We start from the raw sequence: 19,369 nt of genomic DNA on the forward strand, positions 1-19,369 counted from the left end.
TGATAACAATTTACAAGCGCAGTAAAAGTTACCTCAGTGTGTTTACAATTTACAAGCACAGTAACAGCTACCTCAGTGTGTTTACAATTAACAAGCACAGTAACAGTTACCACAGTGTGTTAACAATTTACAAGCGCAGTAAAAGTTACCTCAGTGTGTTTACAATTAACAAGCGCAGTAACAGTTACCTCAGTGTGTTTACAATTAACAAGCGCAGTAACAATTACCACAGTGTGATAACAATTTACAAGCACAGTAACAGCTACCTCAGTGTGTTTACAATTTACAAGCACAGTAACAGTTACCACAGTGTGATAACAATTTACAAGCGCAGTAAGAGTTACCTCAGTGTGATAACAATTAACAAGCGCAGTAACAGTTACCTCAGTGTGTTTACAATTTACAAGCACAGTAACAGTTACCACAGTGTGATAACAATTTACAAGCGCAGTAACAGTTACCACAGTGTGATAACAATTTACGAGCGCAGTAACAGTTACCTCAGTGTGATAACAATTTACGAGCGCAGTAACAGTTACCTCAGTGTGATAACAGTTTACAAGCGCAGTAACAGTTACCTCAGTGTGATATCAATTTACAAGTGCAGTAACAGTTACCACAGTGTGATAACAATTTACGAGCGCAGTAACAGTTACATCAGTGTGATACTATTATGCACTCATTAATAAAAGTGTGAAACAGGATGAGGCAACATTGAATGAGCCTAGAGCAACATGCAGGAAGTATATCACAATATCTATATACAAATAATTACATAAACATATGTACAAATTTTGATGAGAAAAGTTCACAACCAAGCTTTATTGATTGTAATAATGCTGATCCAGGTAAAACCAAATATTTACTTATACTTTTACTTATACTGCTATTCTACATTTCATATAGCATTATGTATACACATATCAACTTTATCCCTCATTAGTTCATACAAATTTATTTAAGTTCGATTGTGTTGAAAGCTGTAAGCTTACTGAAACACTCTCGAATCTGTTCCTGGAACCAACCAGTAGTGAGTATGAAGCAATGAGTGTAAAGTATTTTGCTCAAGGAAACAATGGCTTTCCCCAGACTGGGTCCGAACCAATGTGGCCAGCAATCCTTAGATAACTAGTCTGACGCATTAACAATTTGGCCAGACCGCCATTCCATGAGGTTTTAACCCTTGATCTGCTTCATCTTTTTTTTTTAAAACTGGACTTGTAAAACTTCCATTTTTGAAACTGTCCATTATCAAATTTTATCAAGTTAACATTACATATTCAATTTATGAGGATAAACAATGGAGAATATAATAATTTGACTTTTTAAATTTCATTCTGATCTTGATTCTTAAATGCTAATGATCACAGGGGCCTGTTTAAATTGCTTATAATAGAATAAACTGGTGAATTATACATCTGAAACATTTCTAGACCTAGCAGGGTGAAGGGTTATAACAGCATTGTTTCCTTGGTGTAATTACATAATTAAAATGAGTTTATACTATAATCGTCAGTAGATAGCACTATACAATTAAACACACTAGTATTTATTTATCATAAGAGAACACTCTTCCAATGGTTTGAAAAAATAATCTCTTACAATAATATGAGAAACAAAATGGCAATTTCATAAATGTACAAAATTTCATAATGGAATGTACAATTTGGAATAAATTAAAAAAAACAAAACAAAGATAACATGGAATGTTTTTATACAATTGAAGAAATGGAGAAAAAAAATCAAACTGTTGGAAACAGCCGTGAACTGAAAAGGTGTTCATAGGACTCAGTTGCTCTCATATTTCAGTGTTTTGTCTGTCAACAGCAGATCATCAGCATGACTAACAAGGACAAATCTGTATCCCCCAATCCCCCTAAGAAGAGGGGGATTATTCCCCCATAGAAGTGGGGGGAATATTCCCCCCTTAAAAGTGGGGTTATAATAAAATACAGAAAGATCAATCATCGCAGGCCTATGGCCTTCATGGTCAATTCCTATTCGTCAAAACTCCAAAGTGGTGTTAAATAGCCAATAAACAACATGAAACTTATACTATTTCTTAAATAAAAAACAATTCAAAGGTCTTGGTTTCTTTGGCTAAATATCTATAAAAATTGTTTAGGTATGTAGTGAAGTGACTGTTTGGAATTGAGAATAAGGAGTATTTTTATGTACTCTAGTTACAACATGATTCGCTGGAATGTAGAACATAGTTCATGGCAGTCTAAACCCAACTTCATTTTATAATCAAACCAAAAAAAAGTACAGTTTGTAAACAAATTTGATTGTAGTATGTTGAACTATTTTAAAATGTAAATTCTATTCTGGCACATTTTCAAGCAAAAAAAAAAAAAACCCTAAAAAAAACCCCAAAAAATTGACAACCACCTCACTTTCATGCAAAAAATAAAAAGATATTTGAACAATCATCTCTCCCTGCAAATATTTTTGACAAGAAATTTCTATACATGTACAGTAATCACCAAACATGGCACAGGGACACCATAAACATATGATTGTCTTAAAGTATGACATTACAACCCAGTTTTACACCAGTACATAATCTTTTAACACTAATGCCCAAGTATACATATTGTATATTATTAAAGTTCATGAATTTTGAAAGTTTGACCTTGAATGTCAAGGTCTTTTTCAGGTTCAACGTGATATATGTGAGTTGACCTTCAAGGTCAAGGTCAGTTTCAAGATCAAAATCAGTATGTTAAATTAAAGATATAGATCTACATAAATGAAGAATTTCATTCAACTACATGATTAAGTTTTAAACTAACAATTAAATCCATCATTTTAGGAAAGCTGGGACCAAAAGTTACCGTCCCCATATATTTTTGGTCCCAAAATTAGGAGAAAAAAATCTGAGATCATTTAAAATGGTACTTCCATGTAGGAAAAAACCTAATGGAAAGAAATTATACCTGCACTTTATTCGAAGGAAAATTTTCAAAAAGTTATGCACAAAATCTCTATAAATTGATTACATTCAATAACCTACAAATGCCATATGAACACTTTCACCGCTGTGATCCCTTGCAAGGCGTCTGCAGTTCACAAAAATGCCATTAAATCTTATTCTAGAACATGAATATATATAAATTTTAGTTTTCATTCAAATTATTGAAACAATAAACTTGTGTGTAAAATAAATACAACGTATGTTTGTAGTATGTTTAAGTTAGGTATAGGGCACTGTGTGAGGAAGCCTGCACGTCCATACAATCTGACTAATGGCTAATACCAACTTAAAATTTTGAAATTCACAAAAAATTTTGTAATTCCCAATTTTGCTAATTAAATATCGTGATGAAAATTTAAATTTAAAGACCATCAACTGTATTGTAACAGTATATGACCAGGCCCGGTTTTTACTAACATTCTCAAAACTGAGACAAATCTCAACCTAAGATTGTCTCAATAGTGACTGAGATTCTTGCTCACCTTAGAAAAAAAATCTCAATCTCAGTTTCGGAGGTTGAAAAAAATCTCAGATTTGAGCCGAGATTTTGACTTTTGAGAAGGTTAGTGAAAGGTGGACTTGGTTTGGCAGGCTAGCCTGGCTCCATACTGATGGCAAAGCCCAAACTCTGACTACAGTAAGGATCAGAGCTGTATTCGTTCCACTGGCCGACTTTCCGTCATTTCAACAAAAAATACAACTGACGAGTTTTTAGTCCTCTACTCACATTATTTGTACAGTTTCTAACTTTATCATCATGATGTAGAAATTATATTGTTAAAAAAAATGCAAATTCCACAAAAAATTGATTGTTACATTAAGCCCATTCAGATCTATAAATAACATAATAAAACATTTCCAGCATTAATCATTTCTCTTGAACTATCCTTCTAGAAATATTATCTGACTTGAGAAACAAAAGAAGTCCTTCATATTTCATTAATGAATCTCATTTAAAATAATGATAATAAAGAAAAATAATAAAAAACTCACGCACACACACGCAAAAAAAATGTTTGTACATTTTTAACTTATCTTGTTATACATGATTATTTCATATCTTTTTTTCCATATTATGCAATTACAGAATTTTGCAAATTCATGCAATTATGCAATCAACACAAAAAGCCTTGTTATGTAATTACAGATACATAAATGACAAAACAATAAAATGCACAACAAAATTAAAAATTTTTTTGTAGCGCAAAAAATCCACAAGCATCAAATAATAATCAAACTAATTATGATATCACAAACAATACTTGTGAATTTATTTAAAGCCAGCTCACAAAAAAATAATACCATGGGTTTTTTGGGGGTTTGTTTTTGTATGACAATTTGAATATCTTAAAGTTCAGTTGTTCTTGAAGGGTCTATAACAGTTCCCATGGAACCGTAGAAATGAGGCGGAAGGTTGTAAACCTGACTACTTGGTCGTAACCCATTCTTTCCTATATCTGTTAAACTCGACACTTTTGGCACATTGTCTTCTCCCTGTACCTGAATGTGATTTTTCTTCCTCTGTACACATTCACAAGTGTCTTCCGAATGAGAAATCATGGCCGCCTCAGTGACATACCCATCTCCGACCATCATTTGTACCCCATTGTTTTTGTGGCAATCACAAGTACACTGTATCTCGGTAACATCTTCTACTGACTCCATCTTCTTACTGTCAACAAATTTCAGGTACGAATTCATTCCTGGAGCATGGTTCCCATCTGATCTATAAATAGAACTGTCTGGTTCCCGGCTACTGCAGGAGTCAGTGGTTTCATGCTCTATATCGTCCACACTGTCGAGAGTACCAGCTTCAGAATTCATGTCACTCGATTCAAATTCCCTCGTTTCTTTCATTGAGCTTAGTCTTCGATGATCATAATCTAAGTCATTTCCAGCACTTTGAGCTCTAAAGTCTAATGGCTTAGACATGAATGTAGACATTTTACACAACCCTGGTGGCAAGGATAAAGTACTCCCTTTACACTTTGATATATCTGATTTATCACATGAAGACAATTTTCTACCCAATTGTTCTGATTTACTATCTACTTTATCAACAATATCAACACAACTGTACGGACTCACTTCCCCACAGCTCAGTTTCCCGTTCGCACAATTAAAGTTATAAGTATTTATACTACAATTGTCCCTACCCCTGCTCTTCTCTGATTGGTTACTATTAGAGTATGTGCAGACTTGGCCCCTCCCATCAACTATGACTCCAGAATCACTCTCTGACTTGTTGGATTTCTTATTTTTCTTATATTTTTTAAGGTGTGATGGGTGTAGTCTCATCAATAAAGTATCAGCTGACTGGCTTAAACTGCCCCGCCCACTGTCACTACTGTGTCGACCTCGGTCCTTCTTACTATGACCATATATATGTTGCTGGAAATAAAAGCATTATAGTAAAGAATATGAAGATGATACAAGTTTTCAATTTTCTAATAAACCCTATTTAATAAAATAATTGAGCCGTGTCATGACAAAACCAACATAGTGCATTTGCGACCAGCATGGAGACAGACCAGTCTGCGCATCCCTACAGTCTGATCACGATCCATGCTGTTCCCTGTAAGTTTCTCCACTTGTAATAGAGTTGGTAAGCGAACAGCATGGATCCTGATCAGACTGCACGGATGCGCAGACTGGTCTGGATCCATGCTGGTCGCAAACCCACTATGTTGGTTTTGTCGTGACGCGGCTCAAATTAACTTAACGCTGAAAATGTGTTCGAAAAAATATAACCTAAAACTGCTGAAGTTAGAACTGTCAAGATTACAGATTTCAGTATCATAATACAATAAATGAGCTACCAACAGTATGGAGCTCTCTTAGACTGCAACATTTATGTTTAGCACAAACACAGTATAGGCCATATGGCAACTTTCCAGCTTTATTGATCAAGAAAGACCTCTGGTGCCCCTTTGTGTATTAATTCTGTCACAAACAAGCACCCGAGTAGAACCACCAACATTTAATTAGCAAGCTGGATAGCTTATTCATAGAGGTAAGAGGAAAGTGGTTTAAAGTCAACCACTCGGTTATCTCCTATCATGCTCTCAAATAAGTGTTTGAAGTTTCAACCCATTCCCTTTGGCCAACTTGCATTCAAACATTTAACCAACATGTGTTGCGCCACCTTGGCAAGTACATTATAAGCTCTCCCTATTCTTCAAATTGTCAAACTAAAACAGGTCAAGTCTTCATATAATATATTTGAGCCGCGTCAAACAAAACCAACATAGTGCTTTTGCGACCAGCATGGATCCAGACCAGCCTGCGCATCCGCACAGTCTGATCAGTCTGTTCACTTACTAACCCTATTACAGGTAGAGAAACTGATAGTGAACAGCATGGATCCTGGTCAGACTGCACGGATGCGCAGACTGGTCTGGATCCATGCTTGTCGCAACTGCACTACGTTGGTTTTGTCATGACCCTGCTCATTTTGTTATAAAAGGTTTAAAAAAAAAATAAAAAATAATTATAAAGTACAACCTTTAAAGATGAGAACTTCCATTTGTTACTTATAAGAGGAGCTTCTACACCAGTTGTTGATTCTGTTGAAGAGCCGGGGCTTGGTGGGCCTTCTATAATTTTCTCATAAATTCCATCTGAACTGTCCGAGTCTGGGGAGTTTTGGCGCGGAGGCATCGGCTAAAAAAAATTTATGTTCATAAATAAAATAAATACATTTTCTATGACTTTGCAATAAATACAGTAAAATAATACCAACAATAGTCTAGATTTATAGTGCTGCCTTCTATAGTTCAACAGACAAACAAGTACTGTTTGCTTAACAAGTGTATTTACATCAATTTCAAAACAATATTTTAAATTACTTCTTTAGTATTACAATACCAATTATCTAGAGTGTTTCTCTATTTTTCTATTACAAAAGTGCAAAATAAATCTAATCTATCCAACAAACAATATTTTAATATTCATAAAGCATGATTAAAATATGTTACTATAAATAGAATATTTGGCTATAAATAGAATACAATACTATAAATAGAACTGTTACTATAAATAGAACAAGCAAGAGATACCACTTACTATTGGAGGTAAAGGGGGCAGTGAAGTGTGAGGTATTTCTATGGGGACTGGAGCAAAGTATCTCTGTTTTACTGTCCTAAACACTTGCCTGCAACATATTAAAGCATTTTTTCTGTGAAATTACAAGGACATGCAAAGAGAAAGTCTGTGAACAGTGGATTTTTTGAACGTACAGAAAGAAACATGTGATCAGTACAGATTGTAGAACTAGCAAAGGTAAATATCCACAATATTGAAAAAGTTATGTGCCATTCAATTGTAATCCTTTGCCCCCCATCACTGTAGGACAGTGAGGATAAAATTTTAGAATATCAAACCCCTGATTGCAGCCTCATTCTGCAGTGACAGTTTAAAAGTAAAAGCAAGGAGCATTATTTATTGCTATTTTGGCACCAAAAAAACCCCACAATATTGATCCAGTAGTGTAGGGACAAATGATTGGTAAAAACTTGAATCATTCCCCCCCCCCCCAACCTTCCCTAAACAGTTAACTCAGGGGCCTGGATTATAATTGAATAGTGCATTTAGCCTTAAACACAGGGGAGGAACTGTAACACTAAGGATGGAGTTCTTATGATAACTTGTCAGGAGTTCTTGAAATAACAGTCACGGAGTTCGTCAGAAAAGTTATCATAAGAACTCCATGTATTTTTTGTCTATCCAATACTGTACAGGCTGATTTTTTAGGTTAAGCCAGCTTTAATAGTAACCTTTTAAATTATATTATATGTCTCCATCTAAATGTTCGTTTAATTTTTCTGGTTATAACATCAATTTTAACATATATTTGGTCATAACTCTGTGGTCTATCCACCAAAGTGGGTTTTCTGGATAATTAACCAGTTATTACCAATATCTCTGCAAGTGACTGACTACATATCCCACATGATTTCACCATTTAGACATAATATCCAAGATCCAAATTGTCATGGAAAAAATACGCCATATCTGAGAATTGCACTAGTGACTCCTGGATTACTAATCAGATGCTCTTTATCTATAGAGCTTAAAGCAGTCTCCATTCAATAAAACAGTCAGTTATAAATACAAATTTGAGTACACCTTTTCTCCAAATTAAAATACATGCAATGCTAGATACATGTAATTAACATTGTATTACTAATCTAATATGATTACAGTGTCTTACAAGTTGTGCAGACAAAACCAAATACTTAGCATATATATTTTACATGTGCTTTACCCTACATCAATTGCATGAACCACTTTAGTTAGCTTTGACCTTTGTGTAAAGGTCAATGTCACTTATTGCATACATATACTTTATTGACATGTTAACACAACATATATGCAAAGTGGCTGTGTAATCTTCATGTTTATTCTGTGCAGTAAACAATATATACGGTAAAACTTGTATTTAGAGACCGCTCCAGATGCCAAAAAGGTCACTTAATACAAACATCTATCATGTTGCGTAAGTATAAAGTAAATATTCATCTATGAACTCCTTCCTTCTGGATGTTGAGTTATTCACCTTTATTTACATATGTGTATCATAAATGTACTCCTATATCATAAATATACTCCTACATTATCAAAATATTTCTTTCATTAGTTCATACCATCTTATTAGGCTTGTCATACATTGACAATCTTTCACCTGTTATAAAATTTGACCGTTTAGCATAACTGTATGAAAGAAACATTTTGATTTTACAATGTCATGATTGGTTGTAGCTTATGCCATGATTTGTTGTTATTAATGTCATGACTGATTGTTAATTATGTCATGACTGATTTTCACAATGTCATGATTGGTTGTTACAAATGTCATGATTTGTTGGTCCTTATGTCATAATTGGTTGTAAATTATGTCATAATTTGTTGGTCCTTTTTGTCATAAGTTGTTATAAAAGTGATATTATGTCATGATTGATTTTAACAATGTTATGATTGGCTATTACTTATTTCATGCTTGGTTGTTATTAATGTCATGATTGGTTGTAACTTATGTCATGATTGGTTGTTATTTATGTCATGACTGATTGGTACTTATGTCATGAATGGCAGGTACTTATGTCATGATTGATTTTTAGTCTTGATTGGTGTTACGTATGTCATGATTGGTAATGATACTTATGTCATGATTGGTTGTTACTTATGTCATAATTGGTTGTAACTTATGTCATGACTGATTGATACTTATGTCATGATTGATTTTTAGTCTTGATTGGTGTTACTAAATGTGTCAAGATTGGTTGTTACTTATATCATGATTGGTTATAACTTACCGTGTACACAGTATAATTCCAAAGAGGAATATTATAAGAACAAACAAGGAGCCGACCACTATACCACCAATCTCCCCTGCATTCAACCCTGTAAAACGAAACAAACTGCTTTATACCAGATTTTTTAGATGAGCTTTCTTAAATTTACAATGATAAACACAAGCATTTGCCATGAAGACGAATAATATTACAACTCAGGCAGTTTAGTAAGCTACCGGTTAACCTACCCCTATAAGGGCATGTAGGTCTAATTTCCGTAAAAAAATCTCAATTACAGAATGACATAAATGTGAGATATCTGATTTCTACTGGCTATGAGTAGTAAAATACACTGTACTGCCTCAGAAAGCTACTACAACATAGCTTAAAACCTTTCCTTTTATTACATACCTATAAATTTAAAGACAAAACAAAGGATCATTTTACTTAATTTCTATAACAAATATAATAGCTGCCAAGAAATAATATTCATGAAATGACGAATTAATACATCAATTTTGCTAAAAAAGGCCACACCCTCAGTCATATTGGTTCCCTTTTCCAAATACTATGCAATGCACAGCTAAGATGGGAAACCAACCCAGAAAAACAGTCTGCCACTATCATAATATATGGTCTATTTTTTGTCAATAATATAATACCTATTTTTTTATCTGTTGAATAGTAATAGTGCTTCATGATTGGAGAAAATTTATAGGTATATAATAAAAAATATTATCTTCATATAAATCTATACATGTACAGATTTACTGAAAGTATTGCCCTTTATTAGTCGTCATAATAAAATATGTTTTGAAGTTGATTTTTTCCCCACAGGCATCACTAATCTGATGGAATATACAAACTAAAAACATTCAAAGATTATATATAACAAGCATTTGATAGTATTGCGGGCAATACAGTAGTCCCCTACCGGTCCCTCAAAGAGTTCTTTAATTGTCATACACTCCTGTGTATTGCCATTTATAATGAATTTGAGGATGAAGTCTGTATTTGAAAATATCAACCACAAAACATAATAAAATAAGTTTGTCTATATCAAAGTAATGTGTTAAGTTTCCATGCTTTAAGTAAGGAAATTATGTTTATACAACCTTGTCATATTATTACGATGTGGGATTTTAAAGTAAATCCTATAAGGAATGAAGAAGTTGGAGTGAAAATACCAGTTTCTCAAAAAAAATCTAAGTTCAAGGGGGACATAATTCTGGAAATAGTCTTGCTAGAGTATTTAACCTTCTCAAAAATGTCGAGTGATAATAAGAAACATATATATGAAGTTTGAAGTAGATACATTAGGAAATAAAGAAGTTATTTAAAAAAGACAACATTTTTTCCCCTAAAAAATCTAAGTTCAAGGGAGGTAATACTGATATTTTTTGTGCTAGAGTTATAAACCTTGTCACATATGATGTGGTTGATGACCAGAAACTTATATTTAAAGTTTGAAGTAAACACCTTAAGAAATAAAGAACATATAGTGAAAAAGCTGAAAAATTTAAATCAGAAATCTTGAAATTCAGGCTATTTGTTGCCATAGCAACCAGAATTTTCAACATAGGAAGAAAAGAAAAAGATGTGCATAATCTCCAGACTGCCATCTACCCATATTTAAAGTTTCATAAAAATATTTTCAGTACTTTTTGAGTTATCACTGGATCCAGTTTATGTGTTAAATTTGCCATATTTTCAGACTATTTGTTGCCATAGCAACCAGAATTTTCAACATAGGTAGAAAAAAAAAAGACGTGCATAATCTCCATACTGCCATCTATCCATATATCAAGTTTCATAAAAATATTTTCAGTACTTTTTGCGTTATCGCGGGATCCAGTTTTGTGGACGGACGGACTGACGGACAGACGGACGGACGGACAGACAGACAGACGGACAGACGGACGGAGGGTAAACCTAAAGTCCCCTCCGGTTAAACCGGTAGGGGACTAATAACAATGAAATAACAGCATTCTGTAGACACTAATTCAGGATTCAATACAAAGTTACAACTTGATAGTACATTTAAATAATAAAATTATACTAGTGATGCGATAATTCCCTGATTCTCATCTACATATATAAACACACACATACGCACTCACATATATATACATACAAGCAACATATAACAACAAGTGTTTGAATTTAGTAAACATATCATAAGCTATGTTATTACATAAACTTGACCACAAGTATTTTGATAATTTCCTAAATATCTGCTGAATTTCTTCAATGTACTTGCTCAGTTTCCATTTTTTTGAATTGTTCATTAAAAAATTTAGAGATACAAAGTTAAAAATTTTAAGTTAGACAGCCAACAGTATAGAGCCTGGTTGGTAAGACTGCATGGATGTACATACTTGCCATGCTCTATAATAGTGACAACGGCAAATCACTTTCGGTTTCAGCAGATGAAGTGTTAACAATAAAAGTAATGAGCACTAATATAACAGATCAAAATAGAATATGTCCACTGGTTGAGTTTTAAAGTCGAACCAAAACTGTAAAATTCATACGACAATTTTTCAGCTTTACTGGTTGTGGAAGAACTCAGAAGCTCTCCTAAAAATTATTTCCAAGCACAGGCCGGCACCCAAGTAGAACCTTTGACCTTTCTCTAAGCTTGTCAAATAGCTTCTTCAATTCAGAGTCCAATCTGCCTGGTGGGATTCAAACCCAGGTCATCAGAGATGTACAAATGTTTTGGAGCCAGAACTGTTCTCCACTTTGCCAAAGAGACTCTTGAATTTATGGGAGACACTGGTCTCCTTTGTCACTAAAAAGAATTTCCATGTCTAAGTACTAAAATTTAGAATCGTATACAGACATTACGAAGGTGAAGGTCAGCCGGAATACCGGTATATCACTGAAAACCGAAATATCACTGAAAACCGGAATACCGTTATATCACTGAAAACCGGAATACCGGTATATCACTGATAACGGGAATATCACCGAAAACCGGCCTATTATGAACATTTCTTAAAATTAGCGCTCATATCAAATAATAAACTAGTTTTAAAAAAAATAAAAATAAAATACAATGAACATGAAACGCTTCTTACTACAATACATATTTGTTAATAACACATAAATTCTCATGCATGAGTTTTCCTTGATAAACATACATGCAACATTTAGTCAGCCACACTAAAGCTCGTTATTTATATTGATAATTTCATATTTTTTCCTTCAACATGCCCTTAATTAAATATATAAGTATATTTATTTACTAAATATACATGGCAGCCAATTTTTTTTTCTGTAGGAATTGTTCTCAATTGTGAAAATATTTATCAACATAATGATAAAAGTAAAAAAAATACACAAGTCAAGTTAAACATATTTTGACAATAATGCATAGCAATCCATAATCTAAGCTTACATCTTCAAAAAAATGTGTATTAAAATTAAATCTATGAAAAAAAAAATAAGAAAAAAAATTTACAAGGCAAGCCTAAATTTAAAAACATGACAAACCAAGACCAAGGAGCTCACTATCCCTTGAGGCAAAAACTAAAAATAAACAAAGTTTTCATTTTTTCAAAATTACGCAAATATATGCTGTCTCTGAAATACCTTGACAATAAAAACAGACAAATTAAAATCTGACATCATGACGAAAATAGCTTAAAATCTTTAAATCAATATCCTTTTTACAAAAAATTACAACCCCCTCACTCCCCCCCAAAAAAAACCCCAACTATTCAATGTATCTTTTAACTTTCATACACCCCAAATTGGTAAAATGGGACTTAGCCAAGTATAACAGTTTTTACATAAATTCTGGAAACAGCCAACTGCAGTAGAGCCAGATGGGACTACGCAGATGTTTGGTCTCACTCTTTACTCAATTTCATTAAAATCATATCCTAATTGTCACTCCACTACTCTTCATAGCGAAGAGTTAATGGAGCAAAAATGATGATCTATTTTTAATGAGATTGGCTCTAAGTGTTTTAAGTGTGGAAAATTGAGTACCACTCAAGCTGATGCTAGGGAGCGTGAAAGATGTTGCACTTGTTCATGATCCCACATGTACAAACTCAATCAAACCTAGTGTGCAAAATTTCATGCAATTATGTAATGATTCTTCCAGATTTCTTAACCATACTGTTCAAAAATGTTTTTTTATTTCTCTTCGTTAACTGTTATGGCCTGCTCATTGAAAAACATTATTTTTATACTTACAAATTATCTATATATTACAAAAATAGGGAAAAAGATTTAATTAACTGAATTATAATTTGAAGATATGATAACTTTTCCTGCTAGCCAGATTACACTTTGTATTGTAAGGGTTAATTTAACTTTGCGAAGGAATCTAGCAATCACACGCGTCAAAGACATAAACACAGTACTATTTCACTGAACAAGGACATAAAGACAAGAGGAACAACCCTGTCAAATACAGATTAAAAGCCTTTTCGTTAGATATATCTAAGCAAGCAAGACAACTTACTTCTGTCTATAACCACGTTGTAAATGAAATCACTTCTTGGTCCCAGACCCCCAGCTGCCTGCGCTTTCACCCAGACTTTGTAACGTGTACCCTCTATTAACTCGTGTATGGTGTACACATTTTCCTCTTTGTCTACTGTGAACGTTGACAATTCCCCTGCAACAAAAAACATGCAGAAAACTTATATTAACTTTTCATGTAGATGACTTCTTTTTTATAAATTGAACATTACAGGTAAATTAACAATGGATATTTATAGAAATTTCCTTAGGCATCTTAAGTTCTTTATCAGTTATGTCTACTAACTACCAAAGAAAACTGCTCTTCTGTCATCAAGAATTCACGCTAATAGCATGTAAAATAGACTAACTCCGGAATTGGTTTTCCCCAGCTAATCCAGGCGTACAAACAAACTTTTACAACTACAGCTTCAAAAATAAGCGCAACAGGTTGACTAACCTATTGTGACCGGTAATGCACTGTGAAGCTATAGTGGTAAAAGTTTGTTTGTACCGGGGTTCATGTATTAGCTTGGAAAAACTCATATTTGCCGAGTTCCGGATATTATAAATTCTTACACAACCATCAAAGATTAAACTCCATGGTGCATTCTGAATAGGATTTATTTTGATTCTCATTAATTGATAAACAGTTTCAAACATAGAAGTACATCTACAAAATTTAGCCGATTAAGTGTTTGACTTTTTTAAGTCATATAAAATAGTTTTTTTTATTAACAACTATGATAATCATATTTAAATAAAATCAAACCTGAGCAGTTTTCTCCCTTGTCAGAAGGACATATATAGACAACATAGTTATGAATGTAGGCACGAGTGTCCTCGCATGACAGTTTGTCCCATTCAATACTCAAACTACTATCTGGCTGATATACTGCAGCATGTAAATTACGTGGCGCCACCTCTGGTTCTGAAATGAAATTTTTAAATTTGACTTCACAAAGTGACCTGATAATTTCAATTTTACACTACCTGCTTACATTTCAATCGGGCAAAACAAACATTGTAAATCAGTGCATCAGAATCATTATTTGAACTGCATATTCATCATATGTTTATGCTAAATATAGTAAATAATCATAATGAAGGTAGGCAGCGTGATACAGTAATTGCAGGGTGGTTTTGCCATGATATGGTTTTTTACAGTAAAGTATTTCTGTATTGAATCAGTAAAAAAACAACTAATCCTTAACTATCAATAAAAAGATAAAAAATCTTTTCAAACTAATGACAGTGATTCATTTTTCTATTTGCTAGAAACCACGACAGCTGCATTATCATGCAACCTAATTAAGTATTGATCACCTCATGTCACTACATAATGCTACCAATAATTGATTTCATCATGTCTCTATATCATGTTACTTAAATATTGATCTCCTCATGTCACTACATCATGTTACCAATGTATTGATCCCATGATGTCACTTTTATCATGTTACCAAGTATTGATCTCATCATGTCTCTATATCATGCTACTAAGTATTGTTCCATCATGTCACTATATCATGTTACCTAAGTATTGATTTCATCATCATGAAACTACATCATGTTACCTAAGTATTGATCTCATCATGTCACTATATCATGTTACCTAAGTATTGATCTCATCATCATGAAACTACATCATGTTACCTAAGTATTGATCTCATCATGTCACTATATCATGTTACCTAAGTATTGATCTCATCATCATGAAACTACATCATGTTATCTAAGTATTGATCTCATCATGTCACCTTTATCATGTTATCTAAGTATTGATCTCATCATGTCACTTTTATCATGTTACCTAAGTATTGATCTCATTATGCCACTTTTATCATGTTACCTAATTATTGATCTCATCATGTCATTATACCATGTTACCTAATTATTGATCTCATCATGTCACTATACCATGCTATCTAATTATTGATCTCATCATGTCACTATATCATGTCACCTAACTATTGACCCTATCATGTCACGTTATCATGTTACCTAAGAAAATGATCCACACTTACTGGTATTTTTGATGTACATACAAGTGTTCCACTTAAACCCACTACTGATGATCTTGCCTCTAGTTGACATGGCATTCACAGCCACACCAAACATGTACAGCTGGAAATCTGTCATATATAACACATATTCTGTACTGTGTATATCCACCTCTGCAGACTTTATCGCATCCTGTGAATGAAACATGAGAATCTGTATTGCTTAAAAGAGGTAGTTGTGAAAAATTCTTGATTATTTGTCTTTTAGCACATGTTTTACTCATATCTCCGATGTCAATCTACCATAAAGAAGTTTTCCTCGATATCTAACCTGACTTACTACCAACTTCTCCACAAGTGTGAGAAATTTTTCAATATTGATTTTGTACCCTATGATCACAGAACTAAAGTTTAGTTTGTAAAAAGTGGCAATTATACACATTGTAGCTGTTAGTTTCAAGCATAAAGTGTTATTGTTTTTTTTTTCTGTGAATTTGTCTCTATATTGTGATAAATATGTATTGATCAATACAGGTATTTTTTTTTTGGTCGGATTTTATGTTGAAGACTTTTAAGCTTTACTGGTGGAGGAATACCTCAGGATCCTTTCTTTGCATTATTTCAGGCACAAACAGGCACCTGTGTAGAACTACCAACATTCAGTAAGCTAGCTGAACAGCTACCTCATATAAAAGAATCCAAGACACTGACAGTATTCGAACCCAAAGTGGTGAGAGGCAAGGGATTTGATATCAACAGCATTAAACCATTCATCCATGGACACTAGGTCGAATGATTTCTTGCTGCAAACGTAACATCAGTTTGTCAGTTTAGTCTGTAAACATTACAGACAAAATATCCCTTGTACTTATCCAATAACCCATTTAAAGCGAGTCTCAACATTAACGTAAGACAAATGTGAAGTCATACAAATAGGGTAACATCTGCCGTGTCTTACTTTATACCATATTCAGTTCTGGCTGTAGGTATTATTTTTTTATATTTTACTGATCAAGGTGAAACCAGATGTCACACCGGAATCTTGACATTTTTTTTTCGCACTAAATACTAAGTAAACAACTTTCTTCTATACATTAGACTGCCATCTAGTAATCAATAGTTAATGCCAACTTAATACAGATGCCCAGTGTTAAAAGAGGAACAACAGAACTGTTCAAGAAAAAAAGCAGTTCAGTTTTTAGCAATAGAGAGTTAGAGTACCTTTTAATGTGCATTAATGTCTGCTGAAGTATGAAGCAAGACAACAGGGCAAAAGACAAAAGGTTTATAATTTGGACAAAGTGGTCGAAATTTTTCATTCTATTTTTTTTTTATTTGGTTTAAATCGCACCAACACAGTATAGGTCATAATTGGCAACTTTCCTGCTTTACTAATGGAGGATGATCTCTCGTGACCATTATTTCAGACACAAATGGGCATCTGAATAAAACCACTGATGTTCTGCAGCTAGCTGGATAGCTTCCTCACATGAATTCAAAGTCTCTGTTGGGATCCGGACCTACAGCAGTGAGGTGTGTAAGTGGTTTGAAGTCAACAACCTTTACCACATGGCCATAGACACCCCTTGTAACTAAGTAATAAAGGTTCAAAGCAATAAAGAATTGTAACTTGGCTAAAGAAGGCTTGTAACTTAGCCACAATAGATGTACTTGAAACTAAAGGTTTGTAACTGAGGCAATAAAGGGTTGTTACTTTGTAATATTTGCTAAATCATGTAGTAACTTGGTAAAAAAGGAGAGTTAGTCTTATGTTAAGAACATGCAACTAAGCAGTCATCATTTTGAATTATCGGATGAATTTCAAAAATTGTACAAAACGTTGTCGCTTACTTTGTTGATGCAAGGAACATTTACAACACAATTTGTATGTTTGCATTAAATAATTTAGCATAATTCTGTGAATTTTTAGGACAGCCCATTGGTACATAATCTGGGATATAACACTGGCTTCAAACAAGAGCTATTAAACATCTAAAAGGAGCGCAGACTGTATGTTTTACCTGACAGTTTTCTATTTTTGAGCCCCTACACCAGAACACTGTATATGATGTGAGATTTTTCCAGTAACTTGATGACCACATGTTCACTGGACTCCACGATATAGTAACCTTTGTATTCTTCGAGGCATTGTCAGCTTCAACAATATAATCTGGAATCTTAGGTTCTGAAAATATTACAATAGAAATTTATGCAAATATTGCTGATAATGATGTAAAATAAATAAAACATATAACCTCACCTGAATGAGGTTTTTCTAATGTAAAATATGTAACTTCTTATAGTATTGCAAGACAGAAATTTATAATTATTCATATTTATACTAAAACTACAACAATGTATTGAAGATTACCCGAAAAAGACAATTTAACCTCACTGTAATATGCCTTTAACCTTTCCCCTCCCCCACTCCCCTTAGCCAGCTGGTGGCCTGATTCCACCCCCACCCCCCCACCCCTTCCTCATGCAACCAGTGCCAACTTAGCTTAATCATTAAAAACATGCCGAATGCAAAGTTTGCTATTTACCGTATAAGTACTTTTTTCTGCGCGAACTTTATTTCTGCTATTTCTGCGGTTTATTACGACACCGCAGATTTAAAAACCGCAGAAAATTAAGCCTTTCGCTATGTCTACATTTATGTAGGAATATGTCAACTACCTGTATTGTATAATGACATTACTATGCACTGTTATCAGCTTTGGTAGATGGGAATTTTTCAATATGAATCTGTCGGTTATAGTCAGGTCAATTTGTGAAAAAATACTTCAGAAAATGGGAAAAGCATCAAACTTGGTACAAATGAACTTTGATATATGTAAGAAAAATTGAGCATGGGACCCATTTTTTAAAATCCAATATGGCGGAAAAAATCCAAAATGGCCGCCATACGTGTTGAAAATTTCAAAAATGTTTGCTTTTACTAAGAGAACTTGATAAATAGCTGCATATTAGGGTATTGTAATCAGAAAAATAGTTGTTTTTAGTATTTAAGCATTACTTTGTCTTTTTAAAGCTATATTACACTTAACATATTTTATTATTTCTGTTTGTCATTAGTTTTCACGACCCTGAAAATCAGATGAAATAAATTATTGTAGAGGTCTGTCATCGCTGTCTCCTTAAGATGTTAAGACATCATATTTTACAACATTTCTTTTTGTTTACAATGTTTATTTATCACAAGGAAATACTTATCAAACAGATTAAACAAAAGTATTCAAAACTTCTAGCATAACTCAAGCAAACGAAAATTAAATATCTGCCCGTCAAGTCAGGTGTACGCCTTGCATGTGTGAATAACAGAATTATAAGCTTACATGTGTTAAATTTTAACAGTCATTTGGTATTTGAATTGTCATATCAAATAAAAAAAATGAAACTTTATAAAAGTGCATTTTTTAGAATATGTAAATTGAGAAAAAATGAAAACCTGGCAGACATAATTATGTAATGTACATTTTGTTTATATAATGTACATTTTGTCAAAGCAGAGATGTAGATGTTATCTATGTCTCTGGTCAAAGTATGCGTTACAGAAAATAAATTAATTCTAAACTACCCCTTTTCTTCATATGAAAGAACATGACTGTCCATTT

General features: G+C 33.4%; 1 protein-coding gene across 3 annotated transcripts in view; it reads right to left on the reverse strand.

Moving 5' to 3' along the window:
* Positions 1-19,369, reverse strand: part of LOC132740419 (uncharacterized) — a 127,957-nt gene that overhangs the window by 4,694 nt on the left and 103,894 nt on the right. For all 3 annotated transcript variants that reach the window (XM_060728321.1, XM_060728322.1, XM_060728323.1), the window contains 9 exons: positions 17,774-17,937; positions 15,777-15,945; positions 14,522-14,680; positions 13,751-13,906; positions 12,769-12,804; positions 9,292-9,379; positions 7,043-7,130; positions 6,482-6,640; positions 150-5,368 (listed from right to left, as the gene is read on the reverse strand). In XM_060728321.1, coding sequence (XP_060584304.1) covers positions 4,325-5,368; positions 6,482-6,640; positions 7,043-7,130; positions 9,292-9,379; positions 12,769-12,804; positions 13,751-13,906; positions 14,522-14,680; positions 15,777-15,945; positions 17,774-17,937 — 2,063 coding nt within the window. In that variant the 3' untranslated portion in view covers positions 150-4,324. The remainder of the gene's footprint in view (positions 1-149; positions 5,369-6,481; positions 6,641-7,042; positions 7,131-9,291; positions 9,380-12,768; positions 12,805-13,750; positions 13,907-14,521; positions 14,681-15,776; positions 15,946-17,773; positions 17,938-19,369) is intronic.

This window comes from Ruditapes philippinarum, unplaced genomic scaffold, assembly GCF_026571515.1.
Source record: "Ruditapes philippinarum isolate M1 unplaced genomic scaffold, ASM2657151v2 ctg1275_1_1_1_1, whole genome shotgun sequence".
NCBI lineage: Eukaryota > Metazoa > Mollusca > Bivalvia > Venerida > Veneridae > Ruditapes > Ruditapes philippinarum.